The sequence below is a fragment of the Cadophora gregata genome (assembly GCF_030347475.1).
Source record: "Cadophora gregata isolate MNR1 chromosome Unknown scaffold_11, whole genome shotgun sequence".
NCBI classification, from domain to species: Eukaryota; Fungi; Ascomycota; class Leotiomycetes; order Helotiales; family Ploettnerulaceae; genus Cadophora; species Cadophora gregata.
Genome location: NW_026695934.1, coordinates 2,214,882 through 2,226,303, shown reverse-complemented (window position 1 = coordinate 2,226,303; position 11,422 = coordinate 2,214,882). Strand labels below are relative to the sequence as shown.

General features: G+C 40.9%; 2 protein-coding genes across 2 annotated transcripts; one reads left to right on the top strand and one right to left on the bottom strand.

Moving 5' to 3' along the window:
• Nucleotides 1-7,277: 7,277 nt before the first annotated feature.
• On the top strand, nucleotides 7,278-9,403 carry ONS95_002842 (uncharacterized protein; the record flags this gene model as incomplete). Its single annotated transcript, XM_058496122.1, has 3 exons — nucleotides 7,278-7,932; nucleotides 7,977-8,901; nucleotides 8,948-9,403. Exons 1-3 carry the CDS (start codon nucleotides 7,319-7,321, stop codon nucleotides 9,401-9,403), a joined length of 1,995 nt encoding a protein of 664 aa, XP_058354852.1. The 5' UTR covers nucleotides 7,278-7,318.
• A 92-nt stretch (nucleotides 9,404-9,495) lies between these two features.
• ONS95_002841 (uncharacterized protein) lies at nucleotides 9,496-11,420 on the bottom strand. Its single transcript, XM_058496121.1, has one exon. The coding sequence runs from the start codon at nucleotides 10,642-10,644 to the stop codon at nucleotides 9,664-9,666; it is 981 nt and encodes a 326-aa protein (XP_058354851.1). The 5' UTR covers nucleotides 10,645-11,420; the 3' UTR covers nucleotides 9,496-9,663.
• Nucleotides 11,421-11,422: the final 2 nt, after the last annotated feature.

Below are 11,422 nucleotides of genomic sequence, written 5' to 3'. Positions count from 1 at the left end.
TCCCTAACCCTAACCCTAACCCTAACCCTAACCCTAACCCTAACCCTAACCCTAACCCTAACCCTAACCCTAACCCTAACCCTAACCCTAACCCTAACCCTAACCCTAACCCTAACCCTAACCCTAACCCTAAACCTAACCCTAACCCTAAGCTATACCGTGTAGTAATTACGCGTAATATCCGGTTTAATAAGATAATGTTCTATTTCCCTAAGAAAGAGAGGAAGGTCAGCTAACTTACCTCTACTCTAAGGGAGCTTATTAAGGACTTGGAAGAGAATGTTATCGCTCTAGATGTGGAGTACAGTATTAGTAATATTACTAACGTAGTTATAGCGGAATATACGGCTGAACTGAATGAAGCTGTATTTGAGGCTGATATTAGTGTTAAGACTATTATACTAGTCGCTGAGGAGGTACTAGAACTAATAGATATTACTCTAATAGAGCTTCTATAAAGCTCGGGGGTAGTACTAGAGGTATAAGAGCTAATAGAGGTTGACTCGCTAGAGCTCTCTTAGACCTCTGAATTACCCTCCTATAAGAGTTAGACCTCGGGGGTAGAGAGTAATAATATAGTCCTTTATAATAATAACTTCGCTGATAGCAGTAGAGATCTAATTCCCTACGAGAGGTTAAGTCGAGGCGCCCTAAGAGATACTAAAGCTACGGAGACTAATTATCTCTTGCCCTAGTACCGGAGGGACACTATAAGTAGTAATAATACTAGTCTAAGTATTAAGGAGGCGCGCTAACGAATATACCCTTAAGTTATATTACTTAGCTAACGGCTATAAGACCTTAAGTAATAGGTCACCAAGCTTCTAGAAACTCCTCCTAAAGCGATAGGGACTGAGTTTCTACGGGCAGCTAGAAATAGCTGCTAATAGTAGCGAGTAATAGAGCGTGATCGAATCTAGGTAACTTAGGAAGCTTAGAGAAAACGTGAAAGGCTTACCGCACGCGGCTATTACTCTATAGTAGTAGCTCTAAGATAAGATAGCTACTCGCGCCTTTAAGAGTTTACTACGACCTTCTATAGTAAGACTCCGACGCGAGCTAATAGCTATAATACTATTACACTTCACGTAGTAGTTTCAAGCGCTATGTTAGATATCCGAGTAGAGGTAAGAGCTTCTAACTTATAAAACTAATATTAAGGGAAGCTCCCGAAGCTACTTAAGAACTGGAGGGAGCTGGAGAGTCACTTATACGGTGAGCAGTTTAAGGCTGACGCGGAAAGGGAGATATTAAACTTGGAAGCTCGAGACTGTTAGAGACTGATTCTTAGGGAGGACGCAGCTACCTTACTGATTCCTTTGAAGTGGGTGTTTACTTATAAGGTAGATTTTATAGGATAGCTTAAGTGTTGTAAGTCTCGGATTGTAGTGCGAGGTGATATGTAAGACGACTCTATGATATTCTTAACTTACGCGGCTATACTTGTAGTGAGGTCGTTTCGAGTCGTGATAGTATTAGCGGCTTAATTCGACTTGGAAGTAAAGTAGTTTGATGTAATTAACGCCTTTGTTAATATAAAGAGAGATGAGAAGAGCGCCTTAGTCTTATGTTTCCCTCCGGAAGGCTGGAAAAGACTAGGAATGGTAGTGGAAATTAACTGAGCGCTCTACGGCTTAAGAGACTTACTTGTACTCTGGTACGGCGACTTTATAAAGACACTTAGTAAGCTAGACTTGTCTCTACTTATAGAGGAGCTATGTATCTTTATAAACTAGTATAGGACTGTTTTTATAGCGTTCTACGTCGATAATATTCAGGTCTTATATTATATTAGATACGCTGAAGAGGGCTAGATAATTATAGACGGACTATACGAGGTGTATGAGCTGATAGTCCTAGGAGACGTGGAATAGTTCTTGGGAGTGTGAGTAGTACGGAATAGGGAAAAGAAGATAGTGTCTCTCTTGTATAATATTTATATCGAGAAGATAGCTTAGAAGTTTGATATAGTAGACGGGAAGTGCCCTAGTATGTCTCTCTTGTACTATGAGCTAGTTAAGAACCTTGGTATAGTAACTTTTAAGTAAATCAAGGAATATTAAGAGAAGGTTAGGTCAGTGCTATATATAGCTATTATGCTCCGGCTAGACGTCGCCTTTATAGCCTCTTAACTGTTATACTTCTTTACTAACCTAAGCGCGCTATACTTGGAGGCAGTCAATTGGATTATATAATATCTGTTTAGCTTAAGATTCCTGGCTATTGTCTATAGTTAGAAGGATAGAGAGATATACTTTCTTATTGCCTTAGACGCGTCTTTTACAGACGACGCTGAATCGCGTTATTCCTCTTAAGGATTCCTAATTATGCTATTTAGAGGAGCTATTGTTTGGAAAGCTTTCTGATAAGATACTATTACTACTTCAACGACTGAGGTAGAGCTTCTTGGTGTAGAACGGACTACTAAGGAGGTGATAGCGCTTTAAAGGTTCTTTAAAGAGCTAAGGCTTGATATGGGAGCTCTATAGAATATATTCTGTGATAATAAATAGATAATTCGGCTGATAGTTAAAGAGAACTAATGAATCTTGATAAAGCTTCAGCACGTTGATATATAGAATATGTAGCTACGACAGGAGCATAAAAAGGGGAGTTTTCAGGTGATATATCTCCTGATAAATGATATGCTAGCCGACGGCTTAACTAAAAACCTACTAAGGCAGAAGTTTGAAGTGTTCGTTGCTCTTTTGAACCTTCAAGATTCTCGAGCTAATATCGAGAAGCTCGCTTGAGCTATATAATCTATATAGATACTTTCTTTTATTACGTTTCCTTTACTTTATATTTGTAGTTCTTAAACGCTATTAGAGAGGAGAGAAGAGGTAGAATTGTGGGACCTGATCTTAAGCTACTACTTCGGGGTTGTAAAGCCGCGCTAAAATAACGCGAAGAGTAAGGGACCCGATCCTAAGCTGCTACTTAAAGGTTGTAAAGCTTATACTACTTACTAAGGAGGGAGGAGAAAGTTAATTAACCGCCGGGCAGCGCCGGCTATAATGTTAACCTCCGCTAAGGCAGAGGCACGTAAGGCCAAACGCGCTGCGGGGGCGACAATAGTAGCTCCTATAGAGCCGGAGCCTATTCCTATAGCGTTAAAAATAGGGCGAGGGGGGGGAATAGCGGTCTCTCTGCGGAGAGCAGAGGCGGGGGTGGGGGTAGCAGCTAATATTAATAGTTAGATAACGTCTGAAATCTGTAAGACTACTATTATGACTTACAAACGGCGGCACGGATCTTATTCTTATCCTTATCCTTATCCTTCTTAGCTTCTAAGGCTTTCCGAATAGCGGCCCGGCGGACCGTGAGAGCTTATATATATCACAGAGTTAGCCTCGCTTAGTACTTTAATATTAATACCTTAATACTTCGTTGTTCTAATACTATAATATAAGGAAATACTTACGCGTGTGCCCTCTAGGAGGGCCCGGGCTACTAAGTAGCTGGCGAAGAGTTCAGTGGCACGGGCGGGGGCGGTGATATAACCCGATTTGTTGTTTTTATAATAATAAAAATAGCGTGAAGCTATCTCTTTGTCGCGATAGGGGTCGCCCGGCGCACCCTGCAAACTACCGCGAATGCAGTGGCCGTAAGGCACGGCACGGACGGCCCCTGCCACAGCGGGGCGGCGGGCAGGAGTTGGTACTAGTGCTGGTGGTGGTGGTGGTGATGGTGATGGTGGTGGTGGTGGAGTGGCGGCGGCGGGGGAGCTGCGGCGGCTACGGGCCTATTTTATAAGTATTAGTGTAGTTCTGATGATTCCTTATAACGCTAACTACATCAGAATCTTTAAATTAATAACTTACGGTCTTCTTCTTTACTACGCGAGTAGCGGTGAGGTTAGAGGCGTGTAAGGCGCGGGCGGCGCGGGAGCTTTTAGCTATGTTTACTAATATTACGTTGAAGTTATTATTTAAGGAAAGAGCGTTCCGGGGGACTTACCTAGTTTATATATTCAGAGCTACTGGGCGCTTGAGACCTGATGCTGTTAGTTGGTATTAACTCTTATTGTGGTTTAGGTAGTATTATCTATACTATTTATGTCGCTTCGCTTACTATTATAAAGCTAAGCGAGGGGGTGTATCGTGCACCTGACGCACCTAAGGTACTCCCTAAGGCGCTTTAGCTAACTAGAGGCTGCTTATATAACTAGAACTCCTAGAGCTTCCTCTTATAGGGGAGCTCTAGAATACCTTAATAAATTAAGACTTTTATACTACATGAAGCTCCTCCCTATAGTACACGATATACTTACTATATATACTCTAATTAGTGAGTTATTCAGACGCCGGGATTAGCCCGAGTAAGCCCCTTATAGTAGTCTAAATAGATTAACTTAACTACTGAGTCCTACTAAGTAGGCTCCTAACTGATTTCCCCTATTAGGCGAGCTAAATCCTGATCTTCCCCCGGGTACTTATAAAGCCCGCGACACTCTCGCAGCTAGCGCTAGCGCGTTAAATACCTAGGTTATCTCCTTTACTACTTCTATAAATATAGTCTTTAAGCTAATAATAGGGGGAACTAGCCGACCCTTTACCTTAGGAGTAATAAGTACTTAGCTAAGCGAATCTACTAATTCACTAAGGCCCTCCTATTTCATATGACTATTAGAAAACTCCCGGACTATCTTATTAGATATATAAATCTTAGTAGCTATCTTAACTAAGTTGTTAAACTTAATTATACCCGGCTTATTAATATTAACCTTATTCTTACGTATTACTTTCCTATAAACGTCCCCTAGTAGCCCGTTTAAGAACTACACTCCCTGAGTATAATTTTCTAACTAGCCCCTTTTTACTAGGGTAGCTAATATTATAGTAAATTATTAAATAAACTACTTTATATCGCTTTTTATAGTTCGCGGTTTTAACTTCAGAGCCTTAAGAAATAATCGGGAGTTTATCTGTTAAAAAGTATCCTGATCCTTATACTCCTCTAAAAGAGAGACTACTAGCTCTTCCTAATTCTTACTTATCTACTCTAATAGCGTCTTAATATACTAATTAATAGTGAGATTATAATATCAGGGAAGCTATTTGATTCAATCCGTATCTTTTAATTAGGTATTATCGCACTAATTAGTGTACTATTCTAAGAATTCCGTAATATTAGCTCCTTTAAAGTATAGCGCGCTTAGTATACCCGGGGCTAGTATAACTGAAATATACCTGACTTCTACTATCCTAGAATTTATAGTCCTTGATTCTTAATAGCTTTCCTCTCGGACTTAAATATATTCTATTGCGTCGCTTTCCTCTATACTTAGCGTTCTCTAGTTCTTAAGATCTCTTAGAAATATAGTTATATTAGGGAATTTAGTAAATAATTTAAACCTTTAGTGCTTACTTATAAGGTATAGTATACCTGATATTACTAGAGTTAAAAGTACTAGAGTTACTAGTAGGAGTATAGCGATTATACTCCTTATAACCTCTAGACTTAGCTCCCCTAACTACTCCGACCTCCTTAACCTTTTTTCCTTATATCCCTTTTTTACCTTACTTCGGGCCCTTTTTTTATATTAGACCTACTTTCTTTTTATATTTATCTATTCCCTACTTATTTTCTTTATATAAACTTTCTCTATTACTATAGTAACCTTATCTTCTAAGCTTGTTATAATAACTTTCCCTTCTGTGCCTCCTTAGCTCTCTTCACTTATATTCCGCTATTTCCTAATATCCTATCCGCTAAATAAGGGCTCCCTAAGCCCCTTTTTTCTAGCTATTTCCTATGTATCTATCTATTATTATAACTAAGTTACTAAGTAATAAAATTCTAACTCCTACTTTTACTACTAGCTTAGCTATATCCTAACTATTCCTCTGCTTTACTTCCAGTTCCTTGCGTAAGTCACTAATATAAAGAAGTAGGGTAGTACTATTAAAGTATATAGTAAGCAGGGATATAGAGGATTACTAACTAAATAAGTAGTAAGAGTAAGAGAGAGAAGATAATATATTTATTACGCGCTATCGCGCCTATCTATATAACCTTACGGAATAAGCTAACTATCTTCCGACCTAGAACCACACTACCCCACCATACTACTCTAACTATATCGATTAGTAATATATAGGTCCCTTATAACGTAGTTCTAATATAGATCCTATCTACTCTAACCGTATTAATTAGTAATATCTAAGTGCCTTAGATTATAGTCTTAGTCTGATTTTTATTTACTCTAACTATATTAGTAAAGAGTATTTATATCCCTTATAATATAGTTTCAACTTCAGTTATAGCTAATAAGTAATCTTTAAGTTCATATAAGCTAGCTATAATAGATTTAATAATAATAGAGAGTCGAGTCTAAGGGAGTTTCTGCAGAGGTTTAAGCTCTAGTATAATAGAGATAGTAAGTAGTTAGTAGTATAAAGCCTCTAGTATCTAGTAGAATATAAAGGGGTTATCTTTAAAGGAGGTTTAATATAAGGTCTTTATAAGGTCTAATATTAAATTATCTATAGGTAAGTATTAGATAAATAGAAAAATAATAAATAAAGTTTAAGCTTACCTTAGGCCTTAAGAGATATAGCTAGGGCTTTAATATAAGTATAAAAGGTAAGAGAATTCTAGGTTTAAGATTCTTCTTAATTATAAAGGGTTCGTAGTTAACTCGTAAGTTATTTATAAGGTTTAATAATCTCTTTAAGCTATTAGAAGTAGAAGGGAAAGCTAATAGCGTATTAATAGACTATATTAACTAAAAGTGACTGTTCTAAGGTTTTAAGTTCATTATAAAGCTAATAGTATATATTAGTTAGGTTAGTAATAGTAATAGCAGATAGTATTTACTAGATATTAGCGAAGTTAGTGAAGAGTTACGCTATCTTTAAAAGATATTCTATACTACTACTTCAGTGCACGACTTGCAGAGCTATATAAAGAATTAGAAAACCTAACGCCTCGCGGAATTAAAAGGTAGTTTTAAAGAAAAAGTAAAGTAAGATATATTATAATAATAATACTTATTAGCGTGCTTATCGTAATAATTCTAGGAGTTATAAGTCTAGCTATAAGTAGTTATTAAGTATAGCTAAGATACTAGTAATAATAGTATTTAATCTCTTTATCTAAGTAGAAGTAAGACTCTTAACCTACTATAGTAGCTAGATCCGAGCAAGGGGCTAGAGGTAGCCAGATCTAGATATAGTAATACAAGCGAGGAGCCTAATTACTATTTAATAGACTAAGTAAGTACACCCTACAGAAACTAGTTAAGCAAAGACTTAAGCTTGCGGGCTTGAAGACTCCAATCTACCAATACCAAGCCTTAGGTGTTTACTGGCAAATGGTAACTTCACGTGGGATTGGCGGAGGTTTTCTTGCCGACGACATGGGCTTGGGAAAGACACTTTCGTATCTTGCTTACATTGTCGTTGAGCGCCAACTTGCTGTCCTCCACAGGAATGTCGCCAAGTCCCGAGAAGTCAAAGACGGACAACATTTACTTGTGGGTCAAGATGGGCAGTGTCCAACTCCTCCCACTGATGGCTGGATTATTTGTCCATGCTCGGCGTCAAGCCCAACGTCAAGGATGCAAATACAGCCAGGGTTGAGGATGGCCTGTGTTCCAGCAGCTGTGGTGAAGCAGTGGTGGGATCAGTGGAAGCTTCATGTGGATACTGCTGACCAAGCTCTGGGGATGAAAATTGCCATAGATCACCCTGCGGTCTTCAAAGACAATGCATTAACCTCAGCCGACATGTTATCGAGTGCAGCAGCGGCCCAAACCAAGAACCGCATGGAGCCAAAGAAAGCAGCGAAGGGCACTAAGGCCGACGACGAGCCAAAAGAGAACAATGACAGTATCCTTCTCGTCACTACACAAGAAGGCTTTCCAAACCTTGTCAAGGAGTTCTCCAAGGTAGTTGGAGGATACATTCGTGACTCGAAAGATCGCAAGTAAGACTTTCAGTCCTTATGGCGGGCTTTGCTAACAAGAACAGTTCCTGGATTAAGGCATCTAAACAGAATAGGTGCTCGCTCGTTTTTGGTATAGCGATGATTGACGAGTGCCATGAAGCATATATCAAAAACTCGGGACGCGCAAAGGTTCTCGTAGACCTACCTAGATTCAACAACTCAGTACGTCCATTTGTATGGGGATATTCCGGGACTCCATTTTCTCAGACCCCTCGAGCCATCGAAGGTGTGCTGTGGGCCATCGAGAAGCATTCGGACGTCATAGACGAAGACTTTTCTTGGAAGAAGCTGGATCGCATCTCCAAGCAGTTTGACCAGCAGCTAAAAAGCAAGGAATTCGATCATAGTGCTGTAGATGCCTGTCTGGTAGATTTCAAATCGTTTTTGATAAGATATATGATCCGACGGGCTGCAGATACTTTATGGTTCGACCATCCACTGGCGAAAATGAAGCCGCACATCCATACAGACGTGTCTGTAATATCGAAGCTATCTTTTACCGAGGCTACTCGTGACTATGAGAACCAGTTCGACGCCGAGAGGGAAGAAATGTTGAAAGCCCTGCAGACCAGATGGGACGAAACCGCGCCAGAACTGAGACGGTCCAACATCAGGCCAGTGAAACTCGCCTTCAATGTCAACATGCGTGCCTACTGGAGGTCTAGGCTTCTCGCAACACTTCCCTACTTGCAGATGCTGACTTCACCTGATGGGGAACCATTGAAACTCTCTACAGTGGAAGTGCTAGACTATATCCAAAAAAAGAAAACACCTCGAGACTCTAATTCGTATAAGGACAATATAAAGGCAATTATGGAGAATTCTCCTAAGTGTTTATGGCTACATGATTTCATGATTAGACTGAAAGGTTTAAAAGATGTTGAAGGCGATGAACATAAATTGGTGATCATGACAGCTTTCCCACAGGTTGCATATGTCGTGAGTCTGGTGAGTATCATCAGCTGTATTGTAGTAGATGTACTGACCATAGCAGATCATCGACAAATACTTTCCCGAGTACAAGGATCTCGTCGGTCTCATTCCAGGGAGAATGAGACCAAGCGAGAAAGTAAATATAATCAACGCATTCACTGGTAAAGCCGATGACAAAAACAGCCAGAAAGGCAAGAAGGACCTTCGTATCTTGATTGGGCTCACTCGAATAATCGGAGTCGGTTTGCAACTACAGAGAGCCTGCCACGTGATAGTCATGGAGCCGGACTATGAATTTATTTATGAGCTACAGGCATATGGTCGGGTGCACCGAATTGGCCAGAGGAATCCAATGTCGAGATCATTTCGGTTGATTGATGGTAATAGCGAGATTGAGAGTAAGATATTACAAAGGCAAGTGGATAGAAAAGAGGTGGCAGGGACAAAGATCAATGAGGTTGAGGTTCATCAGACTGAGGTGAGATTATTTGGTGAGAATAAGTGCGTTGAAGTTTAAATCTACAGGCCAAATTATATAAGAATGCCAGGTCTTCTTGCAGGCTATGCATTGAAGAATAAAGGCAATCAAACATTATCAAAGCAGTGACACGGGAAAGAAAATGATAAGAAAATAAAAGTAAATGTATTGGATGGTTGTTTCTATGAATGGAAAAGAAGCGTTGGAATGAAAGGTCCCAACCGTGACGTGGGACGATGGTACCTGTTCTACAGCACCGAAGATTCATTTTCTCCTATCGCCAAGGGCAGATATCTGCATTACAAGCAGTTATGTCCTTTGGCCATTTTATCCAGCGGTTGGGGTGGTCCCCATTTTCCACCTGTACACACCGAGAAGGAGTTGACTTGGCAGATACATTGACCTTCTTCTTGACATCTGGATACTGACGGGGAAGGTTGTGGTGGAGTTGAAGAAGAGCCTACCGGAACAGATGCTGAAAGATTTGGCTTAGTCAAGATGGAACTAGGTCTGGTAGCAGCACTAGTGACAGTCATTAAGGACGAAGGAACACTGGGTTTGGTGCTGGGCAATGACTTTGCTGCTCCAATGGCTGGGTTGCCATTACACTCTGCCTTGAACATTTTTGTGCCTTCAGAGAGCGAATTCTCGACATCTAAACCAGGGTCAGCAACTTCGACAACTAGCTGTTGCGGCTGTACTTTACAAGACCCGGTGAGTTCCCCGAGATTAGCAAGCCATACTAGGGGAAGGTCATTCAAGGTCCTCTTGGTCTTTCGACGCTCAGGACGCTTCTTAGCCACGACTTTGATAGGCGCGCACATCATGTATAGCTCATTCGTGGTCTTGGATGCCCAAGTCCAACTCTGAGTATACTCTCCAGGCTCGATGCCAGCGGGGATGGTTGCCGTCATCGGAGTGGGAGCTCCGCTGTCGAGATTGCCACTTGTAGTCGTGAGACATCCATATTGAGTTTTGATGACTCGGAAGTCCGCATTGGACTTGGACGGGTTAAAACCGGGGAGGATACCTATCTGGCACATTCCACCGCCATGTGTAGCCATGCCAGCGAAAGTGATGTTGAAAGGTTCTCCGATTGTGACTTCTGTGGGACCTGTAGATGGCAGACCAGCTGTACCAAGTTGGCAAGGAAAGTTGGAACCAGAAGGCTCCAGAGGGTTGGATGCGCCGTACGTTCCTGTTTTGTAGGGAGTGGGAAACTCCTGGGTAACATGTGCGTGTACGCTCAAGGGAGCCAACAGCAGGAATGCGACAAACATTTTGAGGTCGAGATTCTGGAGATGAGTTTGCGTTGATGATTTTTATGAGTTGGAATGAAGAGGGGTACTTATTTCTTACTGCGAACGGTTGTCCTTTGAAAAGCAGTTGGATTTTTGTTTTCCAGGCCCACATGCTATACATTGTGTTGTAAGAAAGCAAGAAAACAATAGAGCGGGCTATATAGACAAAGACAGAGGTACGCCTGTTGAGCCGTAGGCAGAAGTGTTATATTGAAAAGGAGAGAAGTGCTTTGTTCTTTTTTCTTTGTACGCCTCCAGCTCCTTACTTTTCCAACATCATTTCCTCGAACTCTGTACTCACCACGCTTCAGCTCCACTGCCAGACCCCCTGTAAAGACTCATAAACCCGATGCCGTTATTCTTCCAAACTTGGTTTCACCCTATAACAGGTATATACCACAGACCAACAAATCAGAACTACAGTGCATTAGTGCAGTACCTGCCTCTAGAGGCAAGGGTAATATCGGTGGAGTGATGTGGCCATGACGTAAAATACAGATGGAGAATTGGGACTAAAGGAAAATTTGAAATCGTGTGAGTTGAAGTCGAGTACCACAAGGCGGTGCGAAAAACTCGACTAGCAAATTGAAGTGAAGTTCCGATCAAGTGATAGTGGAGGTCTGACAACCACGTAACGAGTTGGCATTCCATTCTACCGCCACTCCGAAAAGAGAGATCTCCCAAGGAACGAACGTAGGATAGCACCAATGGTAACTATGTTGAGCGAAGCTGAGATGGTAGAGTGTGTCGTAAAGTC